The sequence below is a fragment of the Phascolarctos cinereus genome, unplaced genomic scaffold (assembly GCF_003287225.1).
Source record: "Phascolarctos cinereus isolate Bilbo 61053 unplaced genomic scaffold, phaCin_HiC Scaffold_4;HRSCAF=312, whole genome shotgun sequence".
Taxonomy (NCBI): domain Eukaryota; kingdom Metazoa; phylum Chordata; class Mammalia; order Diprotodontia; family Phascolarctidae; genus Phascolarctos; species Phascolarctos cinereus.
In genome coordinates, this window is record NW_027555847.1 from 479,573,634 (window position 1) to 479,596,582 (window position 22,949).

At 35.2% G+C, this 22,949-nt stretch overlaps 1 protein-coding gene across 3 annotated transcripts in view; it reads left to right on the forward strand.

Moving 5' to 3' along the window:
• The window catches only part of ATP6V1H (ATPase H+ transporting V1 subunit H), a 112,011-nt gene that overhangs the window by 25,080 nt on the left and 63,982 nt on the right, over positions 1-22,949 (forward strand). For 2 of the 3 annotated variants that reach the window (XR_013486223.1, XM_021005913.2), the window contains exons 6-9: positions 1,150-1,254; positions 4,204-4,257; positions 15,881-15,978; positions 18,223-18,415. Coding sequence is in view for 2 of the 3 variants with exons in the window: in XM_021005913.2 (XP_020861572.1) it covers positions 1,150-1,254; positions 4,204-4,257; positions 15,881-15,978; positions 18,223-18,415 (450 nt within the window). In the remaining variant the exon portion in view is untranslated. The remainder of the gene's footprint in view (positions 1-1,149; positions 1,255-4,203; positions 4,258-15,880; positions 15,979-18,222; positions 18,416-22,949) is intronic. The other variant, XM_021005914.2, reaches the window with a different exon arrangement.

Sequence of the window (22,949 nt, forward strand, 5' to 3'; positions counted from 1 at the left end):
TTGTTTAGTTGTTTTTCATTTGTATCTGACTCTTTGTGACCCCTTTTGGAATTTGTTGGCAGAGATACTGGAGTGGTTTGCCATTTTCTTTTCCAGTTCATTTTACAAATGAGGAAATTGAGGCGAACAGAGTTAAGTGACTTGCTCAGCATCACACAGCTAGTAAGTGTCTGAGGCCATATTTGAATTCAGGAAGAAGATTTTTCCTGACTCCAGGTCTATCACTTTATCCACTGTGCCACCTAGCTGCTTTGTTACTCAGATGAGGACATGGAATTGTATGGAAAAGTTTTATATTTAGAATTGAAAGGGAAAAAGTTGAGATGAATTGCTTTTAGGTAATTTTTAGGACCTCTCCCTGGTCAGGTAATCTGAAGGACAGTAGAAATGTGAGTGGTAGGCGTAAAGCTATAGAACACGTTTCCAATTATGAGTTGTGTGAGAAAAGTGGCATAAAAGATTTTCTGAAAGATGTGTTATGACTAGAAAAGTATGTGGACTAGTCATATAGCAAGAGCAAATGATAACAGATGAACAGGCTGAATATTGCATTGGTGTCCAACAAATATCAATCATAGTAATGCTTCTGTAGTCTTAAGTATGTCCTTGATGGAAGATTTGTGGAGAGAGGAGAGTCCCATGGAATAAAAAGGTGTAAATGGGTTGTGATTTGTAAAAGTAAGAAGTACGAACATCCATGAGATCATGGATTGATTTCTCAAAGTATTTAAGTGAGATTGCAAAAATGAATGATTTCATAATAGCCTACATTTATGTAGCATTTTATGTACATTATTTCATTTGATCCTCACTATAGCTCATTTGAGGAATATATTTTTCTGTGATTTCCCCCTCAGAACACATTTTTAAAAAATAAATTTTTATTGGTATCTTTTTTTTACATCATCAGAATTTTCTCCTATATCCCTTTTCTTCTTTCCAAGACAGTTATCATATATGACAAATAGTAATTTTAAAGTATATTAAAAAAACTGAAGCAGTGAAGCAAATTCATAAGGTAGGATTTTGAAACTCTGAAACATATTATCGGGATTCAAAGATTTAAGGATACTTAATCTGTTTTAGGAATTAAATGTTGTTGATGATTATTCATTCCTTGTAATGCAAGCATTTCTTCTTTGTTTTTAGGCAGCAAGAATTATTGCCAAATTGGCAGCTTGGGGAAAAGAATTGATGGAAGGCAGCGACTTAAATTATTATTTCAACTGGATAAAAACTCAACTGAGTTCGCAGGTAAAAGAAATTTCAGTTTTAATCTTGAAAGGAATATTTAATTTAGATTATGGTGCTGAAGTCTAATAGTTTTGGTAGTAAATTGAAATGCCGCACATTACTAGTAACCTTCGTCTGCTCTCTGACGGGAGCCTGCTTCTTTGGGTTAGACCTGGATCCCCTACTTGCCTTCTCTTCTGCTCGCTCTCTCGTCCTACATCTTCTGTTTCTTCTTCATTATATACTTTCACCCCATGGTAGAATTCTGTGTCTCTTTAACTCCCTTTTGTAGCATTTCTTTATCAGCCAGTATCTTATTTGTATTTAACTTCCTGTTGGTGATTTCCTACTTCATTGCATTTTCCTGCTGTTGAACATTAACACCTAAAGTTGTTGGTGAGATTCTTTTATTGGGGCTAGCCCTATTGATTCCAGACCTATCCATTCCTGCTCTTTCTTGGAACAAAAAAAATAGCTAGGTGGCCTATTGGCTGTAGCTTTTCAGTTTTATTGCTGTATTGTTTATTGCTCTCAAGAGTGAGGTCAAAGCCAGAAAACACAGAAAGGCTCTTTGGATGGGAGTTAAATCTCTTGGTATATTGGAGCTTTCAGTAAGCGTGCTACTTTTCTCATAGCCTTCAGACAGGTAGGTGGTGAAGATGAGAACACTTAAGACTTATTTCCAGATAGAGTGAAATAAGGAGTGGGGTTCCTGGAAGAGGATCCTGGAGAAGAAGTGATGGAAGAGAGTAGAATAAGCATATCATTGAAGTGGTCTGGTGGTTCTAGTGATGGAGGCATGTCAGGGCAGGATAATGTCATATGAAAGGTAATGGGAGGTGGTGATTCACTAGAAGGATTTTGTTCGTGAGTCATAGGAAGGGGGCAGATACTGATGTGCTGCACTTATGGCATTGAGTTTCTAATTAAATGTTATATTTGAGTAAGCTTTCTGCAAGATATAGACATTTGAGTATGTGAATGCAGTGTTTAAATGGGTTTTAATTTCAGGCATGTGAAATATGACATTTCCCATTTATTTCCTATAGCTGATTCTTGGTACTTTAAAAAATTCTACAATATATTTAAGAGTAATGAAAATTGGGATAGTTATACTTTGAAAAAATAGTTCTGTAGATGTTTAGTAATGTAAAATACTTGGCTGGTGCAGTAGCTTCATTGAAGTAAGAGCCTACTATTTATATTTTAAAATGCCTTTTTGGGCTTCATTTTGAAAATAATTATATCTAGAAGAGAACAAGTTAATTCCAAATCAGTCATGTTTCTTCATAGATCCTTCAAAGCAAGATACTTAGAATATGAAAGATATAGAAGTTTGAAAGTGGGACTTTGTTTTTAAATATATCAGCACTCTAAATTTTAATGTGCTTCATTAACCAACTAGCATTTTAGATTTCTTCTGCACTCTTACTATTTGAAATAAGCATTCTTTAAACAACTGTCACTCTAATTTTAGAATTCTAGCATGGTAACAGCATTAACATTTCAGTCAACCTTTGTGTAGTAACTTGATTCATTCTCTAATTTTTGGAGTAAACATTGATAGTAAAGAAGTAACACTGTAATTTACAATTAGTATTTTGGGTGGTTTCATTTCATTTTTGTTTAGTCTTAAACTTTTTGGAAATAAAATTTATTCTGTGACTCACAACTGAGAGAATGGGTGTTATTGTAAGAGCCTGTGGTTACAGTTATTCATACCTAGTTTGCTTTTTTCCTTTTAACAATGAAATAGTATTGGCAAAATCGATCATAAAAATTTCAGTGTCTGTAAGAGTTTTTCTTAGAATTGAATTCACTTCATGTTAGAGAAGTCATTTTGAAAGGGCATGTGTCTGTCAAAGATTAGAGACTTTGAGCTTCTTTGTTTTCTTCTTTTTTTTCTTTGTATTTACTCTTACTTCATGGCTTTTCATAGTACCTGGGTGCTGTTTTACTTTTTAGAGCCATGGGTATTGTTTGTCTCTTGAGAATTGTTGCAATTACTAGAATTGTTGCAATTGAATTGTTGCAATTACTAGAATGCATTCATTGTACTTGTGCTAGGATCGACTTTGTAATCTGTCTTTAAAGCTTATCGCTATGATAATTATTTTCAATTGTATTTAATGTTTTTTTTCCAAGTACCATGTGATAGTATAGATGGGAGACAACTTTTAAATGGTTTGGATGACTTTTTTTTTCTCCTCATAAACGCTAGAAATGCACCATTACATATGAAAGAGATTCTTTAAATTCAAAGTAATTGCAAGGTCACATCCTTGACACTTTTATTGTTTAGTGGCATCAATCAACAACATTTATTAAGTTCCTACTTCTAAGATTGTGGGCAAATAAAAAACAAACCCAGTTTATTTCGTTAAGGAACTTCTCATGACCCTTTTGTATGCTCATTTTTTGTTCATTTCAATTACTCTTCTAAATATATAAAAAAAAATTTTTGATTGCATATAAGTTGTTAATACTACTATTGGTATGGCAGTTGTTAGCTCTAGGGCATTGACCCAAATCTCAGGTGATTGTCTCCTCAAGTCTGTTCGAGGAGAGAAACATGGTTGATTTAGCACAAATTTTTGAATACTTCTTGAAGTCTAACTCAAAGCGCATGGCCTATTGAGAGAAACATCTTCCTTTCCTTAGGAAATTCTGTGTGACTCTAGGTTTTATTTTTCCTGTATTGTCATTTAGTACTTCAGTGACAATGCTTTACTCTACATAACATGATTCCTTTATAATAAGGATACACATATTTGCAAGTACTTAATACTATTTAAAGAAAAATCTTTGGAATATTTTTTACATTATACTCATGGCAACATTACCTTGTTATATATTTGACTAAATAGAATTAGATAAAAATTAAAATTTGCTTAGTTCCTTTTCCTAAATTGTTATGTTAGGATAAAATTAAAAACAAAACTAAGTAATGAGTTATTTATTTTGCAATAGAAACTGAGTGGTAGCGGGAGTGCTGTTGAAACAGGAACGGTCTCTACAAGTGAGGTAAGTATCTATACCATCTTAATACACTGCCCTAGCATACTACATTTGTTATTGTTAATAAGTGATACTTAATTTTAAAAAAATGTTGACTGGTCTCAATTTATTTTAACTTGTCTTGGCATCATTTAAATCTGTTTATCATCCACTTTAGGTTTTGGCTATAAATCAAACTTTTTTGGCAGTCCATATTTATAAATTATTTTTAGCACATAGACATCATTCTTTCTTCTTGATCTGTTCCACAAGTCATCTCTGCATCATAAAAATCTAAGCAAGGCTGAATATTTGCTTGGGTTGTTTCTTAGTCGAATATTGAAATTCTACCATTAGGCTTCTTATCACCATTTTGAACTTCATTTGTTTAGGCATCTGGACTAATTGTCTTGTAGATGATATTCCTTATGGATAGTGGGACAGTGAATGATTAGCAGGTTTGTCAATTATTTATCCATAATATTAAAGAGCATTGAGTTGGATAGCATCAAGACACCTGAATAATAGTCCCTGTTTTCCCACTATGAGTGTGGGCAAGTCACTTAGTTTCTTTAGGTCTCAATTTCCTTATTTGTAAAATTAAAGTGTTGTTCTAGGTATCTCTTAAGAGCCTGGGAAGCTCTGATATTCTGTGATTACAAAGCAACTAAACTTTTTGTTATCTTTAGCACTCAATTATCCAAATACCTCAGAACTGTGTCTGGAAGGGTAGGAGTGCCTTGGGCAAGTGCTTTCTTTCTCTATTCCCTTCCTTCCCCAAGATTCATACAAGGAAATTGATTGCACTTGGAGTTGAAGCAGGCATGTAGATGGTCAGGCACAAAGGGTCAACACAGGGACCTTGAAAGGGTGTGTGTATAAAGATCTTCATTAAGGCAGCCTCATTGTGCAATCATGGAGTGTTAGAACTGGAGAAAGCATCAAAAAGCAACGAGACTAACCCTCTAATTTGCGAGGTGGAAAAATGGCCCACTTTGTTGAGGGGATTATAGGTATGGGTAGAGGCTGAATATATGTATGGATGTGTACACTCTCTCTGTTCCTAAAAAATTATTGTAGAAATTAATTAGTTAATAAGCATTTCTTCTATCTCTCTTCTTCCTTTTTTTTTTTTGAGCCTTCATCTTCCTACCTTCCTTAGGCTGGAAGTTTAGTGGCCACTCGTGGGCCCAGTCCCAGTATCGATGGGCATGGAAGCTTTAATCTGCTCTGTTGTTCCATTTCAGGCTGGTTCATCCCTCAGGCAGCCTGGTGGCCCCTAGATCCTGAGGGCTTATCATACTGGTTCCACACTTAGTGTGGACACCTGGTTGAGTTGGCCCATATCAGCCAACTGCTTGAGCTCGATAGATCTGTTAACTTCATCCTCCCCAATAGACCAGGTACAAACATGAGCCACCACTCTTGGCAATAGGAGGAACAAATTCTATATAACTATATATTTATAAGATATATACAGAGTAGAGAGGAAGGCTCCAGTGGCTAGGGAGACTGGGACAGCCTCCTATAGGAAATGGGATTTGAGTTGAGTCTTGAAGGAATCTAGGGATTCTAGGAGGTGGAAAGGAAGTGGGAGAACATTCCAAGTATAGAGGATAGCTATGGCAAAGGCAAGGACATGGGAGATATATTGGCTTGTTGGAGGAATGACAAGTAGGCTATTACCACAAATCATGAGTGTTCTGAGGGCAATACATCATAAGAAAACTGGAAAGGTAAGAAAGGGTAGGAAGTGCTCTAAATGCCAAATAGATTAATTGATTAATTATTGATTAAGAAGCTGATAGGGTCATCTGTGATTTAGGAAAGTCACCTTGGCAGCTGTGTTGAAGATGGATTGGAGTTGGGAGATACCTGAGGCAGGAGACCAATTAGGTGACTGTTGCTTTAGGCTATGTGAGAGGCAAGAAGGGCCTGAAGTAGAGTGGTAGCTGTGGGAGTGGAGAAAAGGGGAAATATCTGAGGGATGTTTTGAAGGTAGAAATGATAAAATTTGGCAACTGAATGTAGACATGTAGTGAATGAGAGTGAGGAATCTAGGATGACTGTTTCAAAGCTGGATTACTGGGAAATTGGTTTTGTTGTTATTGTTTGGGGTAGCTAGGTAGTCCATTGAATAGAGTGCTGGGCCTGGAGTCAGGAAGATTAAGAAAGACTTCTTGACTTCAAATCTGGCAGGCATTGAGGCTAGTTTGTAAGGAGGGTCTTTTCAGAATCGGGGTTAATACTGTGGGCAATAAATAGGTACCAGGCACCAGTAGCAGAAAGGATTTCAGTTGGTAGAAGCATCCTTTTGCTTCAGTGAAGAATAAAATAATTTCCTCTCTCTGCTCTATGGCAAGAGACAGTTCTCAAGTATTGCTAGCTTGTGATTTGCAGATGGAAGTAAGACTCACTTGGCTGTAAAAGGGGGGAGAGGTATAGAGAAAGAGGGAGAGAGAGCCAGAGACATGGATATGAAGACGACAGGTGCTATAATCAGATCTTTTCTTCTTTTTTTTTTTTTAAATGAGTATCTAATATGACATAAATAATGTTTTGACTGCTTCAGGGTTCCATAGTTTTATCATTCTGTGATTACTTCCTTCTACTAATGTAAATTACAATGTCTCTATAATGGCCAATTTGGTGATGAATCTCTTGTGTTAAAAATTGAGAAAACTGAAGTTTAGCTTCATTTCATGGAACATGTAGTTTTAAGATCTGGAAGGGACCTTAGAGGTCACTTAGTCTGGTTTCATAAAAATTGAAGTTCATAGTACCAAGTGATTTTTGTGTTTTTTAGGCTTTTTCATTTTGAGTTTCCCTGGAAATTTATTTGTCTTTATTTCTGAAGAGGCTTTCCTCTCAGTCAGGTTGGAATGCCATCTTTTTACATGTGTTCATTTATAAAGGCAATTTTTTTTATTCTTTCCTGAAATTTTTGAATTTTTATAAGAGATTCTTAAGACTCAGGCCTCAAAGAAATAAATCTCAAATAGTGAAGTTTCAAACGTTGGTGACTGGAGATGTGGGAGATAATTTCAGATACTGGATTTTGGTGTCTGTCAGAAGCCTACCATGTGGGCAGCTAATCTGTTCTATCTTCTGGTAAGACTTTTAGCCCAGAGCCTCAGGTTTTCAGATATAAGTGGAAAGCAGTTTTGACAGATTAGCAGTGCATGATTTTGCCACTTGATGTCAGTATAAAATAACATTTTATTCTGATAAATACTACAAAATGAAAAAGAACTCAAAATGTTGATAGGCCACATATCATTCTTTTAAAATGGTTGCAGAGACTTGCCTTAAGGTTGTGAATGACATCCTCCATTTCTTGATACTCTTTTAAAATGTGCTTGTACTTTTCTAAGTATATGAAAGCAACAATCTCACTTTCAACTGTGAGGATTAAGTGGTCTCTGGATATCTTAAGATGTATAAAGTAATCTGCTTTTCTGAGGTATTAAGCACACTGCTAAAAAATTTTTTTTTTGGTACTTTGTTAATCAGTGAAATCACTGGACGTTGTGCTGCTTCATTAGCTAAATTTAATAACAGGTTTCAGGTCTGTAGTTGAGATTTTTCTCTTGCAGGATAATATAGCATTTTAATCTTCTCTTGGCCTATGTTTAATTCAGAGTTTTTTGGGGGACTTACTAGAGTGGTTCATGATCAATTATGTACCATCTTGTATGCTTCAAGAACAGTCATTTATATACAGTATTTAAATATGAAAGACTGCTTGAATAACTTTCCTTTGTATATTCTATGTCAGAGAATTAATGTTAATAATACTTTGGTAGATTATTTTTTTGATTGTAAATGGTATTTTATTTTTTCTAATTACGTGTGTGTGTGTGTGTGTGTGTGTGTGTGTGTGTGTGTGTTAATTTTGGAGGCAGTGGGGGGTTAAGTGACTTGCCCAGGGTCACACAGCTAACTAATAAGTGTCTGAGACCGGACTTGAACTCAGGTCTTCCTGACTCCAGGGCTGGTGCTCCTAGCTGCCTCCCTCTAATTACATGTAAAGATAGATTTCAAAATTCATTTTTAATAAGATTTTGAGTTCCACATTTTTCTCCCTCTCTTGTCTCCTCCTCAAGATGGAAAGCAGTCTGATATAGGTTATACATGCACAGTCATGTTAAACATATTTCCACATTAATCATGTTGTGAAAGAAGAAACAGAACAAAATGGAAAAACTATGAAAACCCCCCCCCAACAAACAAAAACCAAAAAAATAGTGAAAATAGTATGCTTCAGTCTGTGTTCAGATTCCATAGTTCTTTCTCTGGATGTAGATAGCATTTTCTATCATGAGTCTTTTGGATTTGTCTTGGATGATTGTATTGCAGAGAAGAGCTAAATCTATCATAGTTGATCATTGCATAATATTGCTGTTACTTTGTACCCTGTTCACATCACTCAGCATCAGTTCATGTAAGTCTTTCCAGGTTTTTCTGAAATCTTCCTGCTTATTGTTTCTTATAGCACAGTAGTATTCCATTACATTCATATACCATATTTACCTTCCCCAATTGATGGTCATTTCCTCAATTTCCATTTCTTTGCTACTACAAAAAGAGCTGCTATAAATATTTTTGTACATGTAGGCTCTTTTCCCTTTTTTTATGATCTCTTTGGAATACAGAGTTAGTAGCTGTATTACTGGATCAAAAGGTATGCCCAGTTTGATTACCCTTTGGGCATAGTTCCAAATTGTTCTCTGGAATGGTTGGGTCAGTTCACAGCTCCATCAGAAAGGCATTAGTGTCCCAATTTTGCCACATCTTCTCCAACGTTTATCATTTTCCCGTTCTGTCATATTGGCTGATCTGATAGGTGTGAGGTGGTACCTCCGAGTTGTTTTAATTTGCATTTTTCTTATCAGTAGTGATTTAGAGCATTTTTTTAATATGACCATAGATAGCTTTAATTTCTTCATCTGAAAACTGCCTGTTCACGTCCTTTGACCATTTATCAATTGGGGAATGACTTGTATTCTTATAAATATGACTCAGTTCTCTATATATTGTAGAAATGAGGCCCTCATCAGAAACACTTACTGGAAATTTTTTCCTCCAGCTTTCTGCTTTTTTTCTAATCTTGGTTGCATTGGTTTTGTTTGTGCAAACCCCTTTGAATTTAATGTAATAAAAATTATCCATTTTGCATTTCATAATGTTCTCTATTTCTATTTTGGTCACAAATTCTTCCCTCTCTGTAGATCTGACGGGCAAATTATTCCTTGCTCTCCTACTTTGCTTATGGTATTACCCTTTATGTCTAAATCATGTACCCATTTTGACTTTATCTTGATATGTAATGTGATATGTTGGTCTGTGCCTAGTTTCTGCCATATTATTTCCCAATTTTCTTAGCAGTTTTTGTCAGATAGTGATTTCTTATACCAGAAGCTGGAGTCTTTGTGTTTATCAGGCAGTAGGTTACTCTAGTCATTTACTACTGTCTTGTGTGCCTAATCTGTTCCACTGAGCCACCACTCTATTTCTTAGCTAGTACAAAATAGTTTTCATAATTGCTGCTTTATACTATAGTTTTAGATCTGGTGTGGCTAGGCCACCTTGCTTTGCATTTGTTCCATTAATTCCTTTGATATTCTTGACCTTTTGTCCTTCCAGACGAATTTTGTCATTATTTTTCCTAGCTCTATAAAATAATTTTTTGGTAGTTTGATTGGTATGGAATAAATTAATTTAGGTAGAATTGTCATTTTTACTATATTAGCTTGGCCTACCCATCCATGAGCAATTTATATTTTTCTAGTTGTTTAGATCTGACTTTATCTGTGTGAAAAGTTTTTGTGTTCATGTGGTTCCTGGGTTTGTCTCAGCAGGTAGACTCCCAGATATTTTATATTGTCTACAGTTACTTAAATGGAATTTTTCTTTCTAAATCTTCTTGGTGAGCTTTGTTGGTAATATATAGAAATACTGATGATTTATGTGGGTTTATTTTATATCCTGCAACTTTGCTAAAGTTGTTAATTATTTCAAGTAGTTTTTTAGTTTATTCCCTTGAATTCTCTAAGTATACTATCGTATCATCTGCATAGAGTGATAGGTTTGTTTCCTCATTGCCTATCTGACTCCTTTCATTTCTTTTTCTCCTTTTACTGCTAAAGCTAACATTTCTAGTACAATACTGTGTAATAGTGGTGATAATGGACATCCTTGTTTCACCCCTGATCATATTGGGAAGGCTTATTCCCATTGTAGATAATGCTACTGATGGTTTTAGATAAATATTACTTATCATTTTAAGGAAAGCTCCATTTATTCCTGTATTCTCTAGTGTTTTTAATAGTTATAAGTTATGTATTTTTTTCTGAAGGCCTTTTCTGCATCTATTGCGATATCATATGCTTTCTGTTGATTTTGTTGTTGATATAGTCAATTTTGCTGATAGTTTTCCTAATATTGAACCAGTCCTGCATTCCTGGTATAAATTCTACCTGGTCATAGTATATTATCCTGGTGATAAATTGCTGTAATCTTTTGCTAATATTTTATTTAAAATTTTTATATCAATATTCATTAGGGAAATTGGTTTATAATTTGCTTTCTGTCTTTTAGCTCTTCCTGGTTTAGGTATCAGCACCATATTTGTGTTATAAAAAAAATTTGGTAGGACTTTTTGACCTGTTTTTCAAAATAGCTTATATGGTATTGGAATTAATTGTTTTTTAAATGTTTGGTAGAATTCACTTGTAAATCCATCTGGCCCTGGAGATATTTTTCTTAGGGAGTTCACTGATGGCTCGTTCAGTTTATTTTTCTAAAATGTAGTTATTTAAGTATTTTATTTCTTTTATCAATCTAGGCAATTTATATTTTTGTAAATATTTATCCATTTCACTTAGATTGTCAGATTTATTGGCATACAGTTGGGTAAAATGGCTCCTAATTATTGCTTTAATTTCCTCTTTATTAGTGGTGAACTCACTGTTTTCATTTTTGATACTGGTGATTTGGTTTTCTTCTTTTTTTAAATCAAATTAACCAAAGGTTTATCAATTTTATTGTTTTTTCCCCCATAAAATCAGCTCTTAGTCTTACTTATTAGTTCAATAGTTTTCTTTCAATTTTATTAATCTCTCTTTTGATTTTCAGAATTTCCAATTTGGTGTTTAATTGGGGATTTTTAATTTGTTCTTTTTCTAGCTTTTTTAGTGGCACGCCCAATTCATTGATCTGCTCTTTCCCTATTTCATTCATGTAAGCGTTTAGATATTTAAATTTCCCCCAAGTATTACTTTGGCTGCATCTGATAAATTTTGGTATGTTGTCTCATTGTTATTCTCTTTGATGAAATTATTGTTTCTATGATTTGTTGTTTAACTCACTCATTCTTTAGGATTAGAGTATTTTATTTCCAATTAATTTTTAATCTATCTTCCAATTAACTTTTATCTGTCTTTCCATGGCTTTTTATTACATGTAGTTTTTATTGCATCAAGATCTGAAAAGGATGCATTTAATATTTCTGCTTTCTGCATTTGTGAGGTTTTATGCCCCAATACATGGTCAGTTTTTGTGTAGGTGCTGTGTACCACTGAGAAAAAGGTATATTCCTTTCTGTCCCCATTCATTTTTTTTTTCCGGCAGTCTGTTGTATCTAACTTTTCTAAAATTCTATTCATCTCCTTAATTTTTTTTCTTGTTTATTTTGTGGTTAGATTTATCTAGTTCTCAGAGGGGCAGGTTGAGTTCCCAGCTAGTATAGTTTACTGTCTATTTCCTCCTGCAACTTATTTAACTTTTATTTTTGAAATTTAGATGCTCTACCATTTGGTGATTATATTTAGTATTGACATTACTTCATTGTCTGTGGTCCCTTTTAGCAAGCTGTAGTTTCCTTCCTTGTCTCTTTTAGTTAGATCTATTTTTGCATTTGCCTTGTTCTGAGATCATTTTTTTACTTCAGCTGAAGCATAATGTGCTCCAGCCTTTTACCTTTACTCTGTGTGTGTCTCTCTGCTTCAGATGTGTTTCTTGTAAACAACATATTGTAAGATTCTGTTTTTTAATCCACTTTGTTAACCAGTTTTGTTTTATGGGAGAATCCATTCCATTCACATTCACAGTTATGATTATTGTGTATTTCCCTCCACCTTATTTTCCCCCCTTTTTATAATTTTCTCTCCCCCTTTACTTTCACCTTGTCCCTGCTCACCAGTGTTTTGCTTTTGACCACCTCCTCCCCCAATCTGCCCTCCATTCTGGCAGCCCCTCCCCCTTTCTTTTTTCCTTCCCCTTGTGCTTCCCTGTAGAGTAAGATATATTCCTGTCTTTTGTATGTTATTCTCACTTTGAACCAAATCTGATGAGTAAAGTTCAAACAGTGCTTGTCCTCAACCCCTCTCCTGTAATAGATCTTTTGTAGATAGAATTTTGCTCTGTCTTTTTGTGGGTTCTGTTGCTCCAGAATTCATTTAGAGACTTGATTTAACATTGTTTCCGAGGGAAACTGGGGAGAGCTGGGGCAACTTCCTCTCTTTTCTCTGCCTTCTTGGCTCCTCCTCCTATCTCGGTAGATCTTTAGACAAAAGGCGCACAGTTGTAATCTGAAAGTTTTTTTTCCTTTTTAAAAATTTTAAGTAACCGTCAAACTGTGTTGGAAGAACTGGCAAGGATTGTATGCAGGTAGTTTGGAAAATAGAATCTATTGTAAACTCTTGAGTTGCTGTCATTCTCAAAGTATAGCACCACAGTAATATAGGATGACACTACTTTATATATTAGTTGCTTTCCTTCAAAGTTCTTTGTGAAGCAGATATTTGCAGAATGAATCTTATTTTCATGTTGTCTTCCATTATATTTTTAGTGTCTGTTTGTAATACAATCACTGGAAAAAAACCCTGATTAAAACGTAATTTTAGTAAGTTCAAAATTTAAGCTACAGTGAGGACTATGTTGGAAGCTAGTTTTAACTTTTAAAAAAATTTTGCAAGATGGTTGCTGATATAGAATGTAATCTGTTATATTATGAACATTAAATATAATCTTAATAATATCAAATGGCATTCTTAGTGCTTTGGGGCAGGAGTGTGTGTGTGTAACTTTCTACGTAGGAGTTGCTTTGAAACTATTGAAATAAAGAAAAATGAAAGAAGTCTCAGCATCAGCGAAACAAAGAGCAGTAGACATTATTTAATTTCTTATATGTGGTTCTGTGTTGATGATGGCAGATTTGTGACAAGTGGAATACTGCATGGGGTGGGGCTTGGAGGACTGGGAAGGGTGCTGAATCAGATCGATCTTGGACATTTTTGCAATCTGTTTTGCATTTACGTATAGAGACAACAAGAAACATTTCAGGGGTATCTGGTCATCTTATTCACAGTATTCGTGGTAAGTATTTGCAATAAGTCCACCATGAAAATAAATGCAGCTTTTGTGTTATCATCAGTTGCAAAGTATGAAGAGGTAGAACGATTCTGTGAAGAATTTGATAAGGTCCATCAAATTAAATCACTATGTATTCTGCTACATGGTAGATAACTTTACAGCAAAGGTGGGAAAAGGTGAAAATCTTCAGAAATATATGGGAAAGTGTAATTAATGAAAAAGGAATGAGAAGAGGTCAACAACTACCCTGAAGACAACTAATGCCTTTATATCATGAATGCTTCAAGAAAAGATTTAATAGCACTTGACATGACAGGCAACAAATAACATTGCAGGAAAAAAAAAAGATTACATTTTAAACTGACAGGAAAAGACTTGTTATTTATGTGGGAGATATCCCTGAATCAGCTCATTTTGTATAATGAGACCTTTGAATTGTCAGGGCAAAGATCATCATTAGTAAAACACAAGAAACAGCAGCTACTAATTTATATTCTTATTCTCCTATCGTTGTACAAGTCTTCTATATACAGATTAAGGGCATTGGCATCCAAGATGAAGGTATTAGTAAGAAATACAGGCTTTTGCAAGTGATGTTAAATTACAGGCTACATCTTTACCATTTTACCTTGAGGGTGGTATTCCCAGGGAGTCCCTTTGCCTGCCATTGTCATTCTGTATAACTCCTTGTAAGAATTTGGACACTTTGAACTTTTCTGATGCTTGGTTTGTGGATGGCTATGCCTGTTACAGGCTTAGTGTCTCATTCTGTTCTCTACCAAGTTCAACTCAGTCTCTGGTAAGTCTCTGAGGGATGGGGAACCTAGGCTGTTGTTACAGTGAACTATTACTGTGAGTGGTTGAGAACCTAGATAGTCAGTGGCTGATCCTTGTGGCATAGATTAACTTCACAGAATTTTGCTGGTGCATATTTGGGTATACCATATTAATGCTTATCATCAAGCAGCTGTTCCTTTGAATGAAATAATGCTGTGGACAGACTCTTTCCCTATGGCTATCTTTCCATCATATTCTTTGATCAAGGAACCCGTCTTGACTCTAGCATTGTACAGGATAGTCTCCTCAATGTCATGTCATTGTTTTTTTCCTGAATGGTTTGAGCAAATCACTTCTGAATGCAAAGGAACGCTTGGCAGTTGAGGAGGGAATAGTGGACACTGACCATCTGGGTGGGAGAAAAGGGGTTGGACTGGGGCAGAAGGTTTGTTGCCTGATTAATCCTTTTGCCTAGTCCATGGATAAAAGTAAAGGTATGGGCAGTGGTACCTCTGGACAAATTTGACTATCATTATGTTTTGTTTAAGAGAGTGTGATTTCATTCACCTAGGGAGTAGATGTCCCTGAGTGGAAAGTAGCAGCCTGGTAGAATACCAAATGGGTAGTGGAGTGACAAAAGGGGAGAAAATATGTCAGACCAAGGGACGTAATGTTTATGTATTAGAAATTTATCATCTTGTGGCTAGCCTGCTGATGAACCTCTCCAAACTTAGGTAGGTTTGCCCAATTTGCTAGGCCAGTAGATGATAATGGATAAATAGTTCATTGCCAGGAAGTCTTTAAAAAGCTCTGAATTATAGACACTGCCTTAGTTTTGGTATTTGGTATACTTTATCTATAATGACAATATGGTTCCGTATACAGTGTTTTTAGAATAAATTATATAAATATTAACTTATTTTAAGCCTGTTAGAATTAAACATTCATAGAACATGCTTATAAATTTAGAAGAGTATTTAATGCTAAGAAAACATTTAAAAAATCAGATTGTTTTAGTTTGTATACTATGTATGATGTTATATGTATCTCTATACTTGAAGGTTCATTAAGAATTGCTTGCCTCTCATTTTATCATTAATTCTTACCCTTACAAGCACGTTTGATCTCTGTACAGTGCCACTTTTTCAGGGTAAATGGTAATTTGAAAGACTGTGCTTAACTGACAGCATATAAGCTGTACTTCCTCCTGCTTTTCCTTGAGTCTCTTTAAATATAAATAGTTTCTAATTGTTCGAGAGTTTAATATGTCAGATAATAATGTGGAAAGAGCTTAGAACCAGGAGAGAATGATTGTTCCATAAGGTCAGTTAATTGAATTACCTAGCTCCAAGGAGAACAGAAGGTCTCCTCTAGTTAGAAGATATACATGTATGTGTGAGTGTGTGTGTATGAGCAGCTTTTTTTTTTTTTTAGGTTCAGGGGTCTATGGATTGAAACTTTATGCTATCTTTAAGATTTCATTCTTTTTCTTACTTAGTGTTCCCAGTATGTTCAGTGTGTTGCTGGATGTCTTCAGCTGATGCTCCGTGTTAATGAATATCGCTTTGCATGGGTAGAAGCTGATGGGGTTAACTGGTGAGTATCTTTTTGTTTGTGAAAGAAAGTGACATTTTAAGCATATAAGGCAATTTTTGCTAATAATTTTCAGGGAAACAGGTCCAGTTAAACATCTAGAATGTTGGTTTCATTTTCATGCCTTTTTCAGTTCTCTTCAACCAGTATTTGTTATTTATCTTCTAGGCAATTTGGCCATGTGTTTTGAAGCTAGAGAGAGAAAAGATGACATTACCCACTCAACTATAATACAGATTAGGCAATGAATACCAAAGTGTGAAGATCATACAAAGTTCTCTGGGAAACTGAGGAAGGAGAGCTCACTTTCTCAGCTGGAGAATTATGTGAAGGTTAGATGAGGTAGAACCTGAGCTGGGGGTTTTAGTAGAATGAAGCTCAGTGTAAATCAGCAGTGTGACATTATAGCATCCAGAGATAATGGTGTGTCGTAGTCTGCTTTGAAAGAAGCATAATGTGTTTTATATTCTGCCCCAGTCTAGAGTACTGTGTTCACTTATGGGCACCATATTTTTTTAAAGACATAGACAAGCAGGAGTTCATCCAGAAGAGTGCACCTAACATGAGGATTAGCTAGATGAAATCAAGGTGTTTAGCCTGGAAGGGGACTATGCGGAAGAGAACCTGACAACTGTCTTCAAATCATTAAGCATATATTAAGTATCTGCTATGTGCCAAGCACTGTGCTAGGTGCTAGGGATTCCAAAATAGTTATTTTATAAGATGAGTTAGACTGGTTCTGTTTGACTTCAGAGGGGGCAGAATTAGGAGCATTGAGCAGAAGTTTGCAGGAGGCAGATTTAGATATGATATAAAGAAAAACTTTCCAACGTTTAGAATGTTCCTGAAGTGAATGAGTTGTTTTGGGAGATTATAGTTTCTCCATAGTTTAGAGGGTCATAGATTTATTGGAGCTTGAAGAGAGACCTGTAGGACCTCTCTAGTCAAACTGCCATTTTACAGGTGAGGAAGTTGAGACACAGATTAAGTTAAATGGCTTTCACAGGGTCACGGAGTCTGAGGAGCGATTTGTACACAGTTCTTCATAAGTCTTAAGTCCAGTACTTTATCCACTTTCAAATGGAGATGGAAAGACCACTTGATTAAAGTGTTGTAGAAGTGGACTAGATGGCCTCAGAGGTCCCTTCTGGTTGCTGAAATTTGACAGAAGGGAAGGATTTAAAAAGCAGAGGTGGGATGTGGGATTTTAAAGGCATAGAGGCATAATTAGAATGGAGGATAAGCAACAAGTCTGTTTTGGCTGGAATGCAGAATGGGTGGAGATTAATGTAAAGTGAAATAATAGGCTGGAATGGTAGACTACAGCCAGGTTTACTAGAGTCTTGAATGTCAGGCATTTAAAGAGTTTTTATTGTTGTTTGTCCTTCATATTCATTACTTTTTTTTTGGTAGGTACTTGGTAACCATTGAAGGGTTTTGAGAAGGGGAAAGGAGGATGTGATTACAAAATATATGGTGGTGTGAAGTATGAGCTGAAGTGAGAGTAGAGGTAGGAAGACTGGTTAAGAGGGAATGAAATCCTGAACTAAGGTGGTAGATGTGAAGAATTGACAATAGATTAAATATCTTTTTCACAAGTAGAAACAATAAGAATTGGCATGTGACTGAAAGGGGATGAGGGAGATGGAATGTCAAAAGTAACTCCAAGGTTTGAACTTGAGTGACTGGAAAAATGACAGTAAACTTAAAATGAGGGGCAGGTTTTTGTGAGATGATGAGTGTAGTTTTTAACATGAAGCTTGAAATGCAGTAGTACATTTATTTAGTTGGTAGTTGGAAATTCAGAACTGAAACTCTTGGGAAGAAGTTGAGAGATAGAGATTGGTCAGTCATGTACATAGCTCTGATAAGTGAAGCAGTGAAAGTTGATGAGATTACATCTCTTCAGGGACAGACAGCTAGGTGACTGTTGCTCCACATGGTCAGCAGTAGTTTTGGGGAGAGGGCACTTGAAAGCAGTGAGGGAGCCAGGATCCAGGGTTTTGTAACCTTGTCACTGCCCCTGTTTCCTAGACTGAGTCTAGAGCGAGAACACAATTTGAGGCTGGAACTCAAGCTGGCCCTCAATAAGTGGGCTCTTCGCTGTTTAATCTGTATTGCTGAGAGGAGGGAAAAAACTGTGTGAATGTAATTTGTGGTGATTTGTTTTATTAGCTATTATACTTAAATATGATTTTCCTTTGTTTTATAGCTTACCATAATTTTAAAAATATGTTTATTTTTTAGTATAATGGGAGTTTTGAGTAACAAATGTGGCTTCCAACTCCAGTATCAAATGATTTTCTCAATATGGCTACTGGCATTTAGCCCCCAAATGTGTGAACATCTTCGTCGATATAACATTATTCCTGTTCTGTCTGATATCCTTCAAGAATCTGTTAAAGAAAAAGTAACTAGAATCATTCTTGCTGCATTCCGGGTAAGTCTTTGATTGTGGTAACATTGTGATAGTAATGAATCTCAGAGTTGGAAGGGACCTCAGGGAATGATTTAATTCAATGTATACCTTAAACAAAATCCCCTCTGCAACATACCTAATTAAGTGGTCAGCTAGAATTTTGTTGGAGACTTCCAAGTGGTGATGGAGAACTTATCACCTCCCAGGGGCATCCTGTTCCACTGTTGTATAGGTCTAATTGTAATGAAAGAACAGAATGGAAGAAAATAAAAATATGCAGAACATATTTCTCATCATATGGTTCCTATATTTTTAATCTCAGTACTTGATTTCAAATTTGATGTGTTTGAAAGTTCTTTCTAAGGAGAAAGCGAAATGCAGCAATCTTTAGTCTGAAGCGGTTTATTACAAAAAGTCCATCTTAACTCTATTACTTTTTTTAGAGATCCTAAAATATTCATGTTAAGCCATTTATCTAAGAATCCACTTTAGATTCATTGTTTTCAAAGGGTAACAGTTTTCTTTTTAACTATATTGATATTGCTTTTTAATTGACTGCCTTTATTCCTTTATGGATATTAGTTTTGTTTATTTTACTAAAAATAGTTATAATATTCTAAAAATGGGTATAGTATACCACAAAATTATTTGGGATCTGTTTTTAAAAGAGAAAATTTAGTTGCTAGAAAGAGCATTGGAGTCAGGTGATCCAAATTTTATTCTGCTTCTACTGAACCACAGTACAAAATCATTTAACCTATGCTTGTTTTTCTCATGTCTATGGCTGGGAGAAGAGTTCATAAAACTGTTGAAATTAGATAGGGTTTAAGTGCTCTGAGCTTCTAGGAGTGAGAGATCAGACAAGTACAAAGAAGTATGATCATTTTAGATGATGGCTACAGAATTACACTGCCCAAGCCATATCAACAGACTAGAAAATTTAATAGTTTCTCAAAAAGTAAATCTTACCTCTTTGCATTTTTTTTCTGTAATTTTTTAAAAAAGCTTATTCTCATGCCCTTATTTTGGAAAATAGTTACGTAGTATAAAGAGATTTAGAGATGTCTAAAATTGGATATGCCAGGCAAGAGAAATGTTAAATCTCTTGTTTGAATCATAGCTTTAAACATGAGTCAATTTTTGTTTGACTCTTACTTGACAGGTCCAATGTAAAGCATGCTTTTTGAAATGGCATGGTTAAAAAAAAGACAAAAGGTTATATACGACAGGCTTATGATCTTTCATCTATAGTGACTTGAAAGAACCTTTCTCTTCCTTGGGGGAATATCAGTAATGAAGATTAAAGGTGAAGAGGATAAGGGACACAGCTTTCTTCTCATTTCAGTCTTTCCGCATATTAAAGTATGACTGCTACTCTTGTGGCTAGTCAAGGATTTTAGCATTACTTTATCTCATAATCTTGACATTTCTCTTTTAATAGTTTTAATATGTATAACAGTTTAAAAATATTTAAATTGTACCAGAATTACTTTAATTAAATTGTAACCTTGGCATTTAATGTGAGCCATATTATTTTTGTGACATTTGTAAACAGATCTAAACCTGGATTCAAGACTATTTAAGTGACTACACTCAGTATACTGGAAGGCAGTGTATTGTAACACAAAGAACATGGCACTGGAAATCAGGAGATTTGGAGATATGGATCCAAGCTGGCCACTAACTTCTTGTACTGCTTTGAGAATGTCATTTAATTGCTCTGAGCCTGTCTTCCCAACTGCAAAAAGGAGATAAATAACTTAATGATCTCTGAGGTCTATTCCATCTCTAACATTTCATTAGTTCTATAATTTTTATTTTAGTGAAAGGCATTTAACTCAATAGATCTTAAGTCTCTTCTGCTAAATGTGAGATGATATCTCATATGCCCTGAGATATAAAGAACCCCCCCCCTTTTTTTTGCCTTCCTTCTGTTCTGAATATCTGTGGGCATGCATAATTTTTATATACAGGATAAAGTTTTGATACTGAACAGTAATAGATTGTTATCCAGTTAGAGGCCATGCACTAGGATAAACTTAGGTATATTAATTTTTGTCATTCTGATATCCTTCTAAATTTTTAAAAAGACCCACTAGGGAGCCTGATCGGAACTAGTCTACTCTTGTATTCTCTACTGCATCCTGAATCTTAGGAAAACTTTAATGCTAAAGAATTTAGTGGGGGCAGCTAGGTGGCTCAGTAGATAGAGCACAAGCCCTGAAGTCAGGAGGACCTGAGTTCAAATCTGGCCTCAGACCAAACACTTAACACTAGCTGAGTGACCCTGGGCAAGTCACTTCACCCCAATTGCCTAAAAAAAAACCCAAAAAAGAAAAACCAAAATAAAAGAACTAGGGATATTTAAAAAAAAAAGAATTTAGTGAGCCTGCTAATCTGCCATAAGTTGAATGAATTAAGTAGCTGTTGACTTTTTAAAAATTAGCTGTACACATTCTTTTGGGAAATATCAGTTAGTTATTCTTAGCAGCATTAGGTCTCTGTAAACTTTCTAAGACTTGAATTATATTTGGATTGATTAGTCAGTCTTTAGCACCCAAAATAAATTAGAATGTTGACAAGATATAACAGATAAAGTTAGTAATATCCCTCTGTTGTTTAGAACCTTATACCTACTATAATTCTTCATTTGATTTTCTTCAGTATTAGTAAGCTCATAAACTTAAAATGACCATTAAGGTAAGTGAACAACTTAATAAATATTTGCTGTGTGTCAGACGCTGTTCTAAAAACTGGGGATAAAAATGCAAGTGAAAGGAAAGATAATCCCTGCCCTCAAGATTCTTAAATTCTAATGGTGGAAGACAACACTTGTAAAGGAAACTGAAAAGCCAGGGAAGAGGAGTGGTGGTAGAGTCCAGATAATGAAAGATGTCTAGTCTTCAAAATGGAGGTTCCAACAATGGGAGAAGGCAGCTGAGGCATGGTGGTGAAGTCTGGATAATGAAGCCTTTTTTTTTTTGTTTTTGTTGTTTTGTTTGTTTTGTTTTGAATCCGGGTCCTCTTGACTCCAAAGCTGGAGCTCTATCCACTGTGCCGCCTAGCTGCCCCTAAGACATTTCTTCATAGTGATTTTTGTTAGCTGCTTTTGGTATTGATGATTGTAGCTTATTGAAATAATTGATTCTGTGGCTTAGTTAAAACCAGCATTGCTATAGAGCAGGCCTGCACAACCAGAGGCTTGCCAAAGGACATGCTCTACATTTTTTGCAGGCCACCCAAAATCTTTTGGTGGGCCACAGGTTGTGCAGGCCTGGTATAGAGCTATATTTCAGGATTCTGTTGTGATGATATATCAGCAAACATTTATTAAACATCTTTTGTTTGCCTAGTACTGTGCTAAATACTTGGGGGAGAGCACTGGAGCTAATTATTTTATATGTTGCTGGAGATAAAATAATCATGTGAAATAACTAATATAAGACACTATATAATAACTTACAATAAACTGCTAAGTTTTATTTCCACAGACTTGTTGAAATCTTGCCCATCCTTAAAGACCTAGCTTACATATCTTTTACTTTGTGAAACTTTTTTCTGTCTTTCCCAATCAAAAATCATTTTCTCTTTCTCAGACATTTATAATTAGCTTTGTGTACCTTTCTTATGTCCTTATCATATGCTTTTCTGCATTATAATTATGTGTGGGTCATATCCTCCATTAGAATTTAAGTTCCATAATAATAGGGGCTGTCTTAATCATATGTACTGGGGGCCAGTACAGTGCTTTGTGCATAGATAGGGAGAGAATAATCACAAGCACACAAATGTAGTACAAGGAAAACTGGCAGAGCAGAGAACTAAAATGAGGGATGTGGGTATTGTTTAATGGAGGAGGTAGTTCCAAGCTGGATTCTTTCTATTTCTACTTTGCCCTCTGGTTCTAAGACATCTGGGCAGTTTTCTTTTAAGATTTCTTGAAACATAATGTTTGTCCTTTATTTTGGTTATAGCTTTCAGGTAGTCCAGTAATTCTTAAATTTTTTTCTCCTTGAGCTATTTTTTAGATCAGTTATTTTTGCTATGAGATGACTTAGCTTTCCTTTCCTTTTTTTCAGTCTTTTGCCTTTGTTTTAATTTTTTTTTTTCTCATGGAGTCATTGGCTTCTTTTTGGTCCATTCTAATTTTCAGGGAGTTTGTGGCTCCAACAAGGTTTTGTACCTCTAAACTGTTATTTCCCTTCCCAATTCTTTCTTGCATGATTAATTTCTTTTCTTGATTTTTCCTCTAGCATTCTCTTATCATTTATAAAAATATTCTTTAACTCTTAACTCTTGCTTTATGTCTTCCAAGAATTCAGGATGAATTTGTGCCCAAGCTAAGTTTTTCATTGAGACTTTATTTGTAGATGTTTTAGAGTCATTCTTTTCTTCTGGGTTTTGAGTATAGGTCTTGAGCATCCTTTCACCATAATAGCATTTTATCATGGGACTTTAAGAATTACTGTTTGTTCTTTATTACTCTCTGACTTTGGACTTGACATTAGGGCTAGGCTCTGAGTACTTCTTGAGGAAAGGTCTGGGCCAGTCTTGT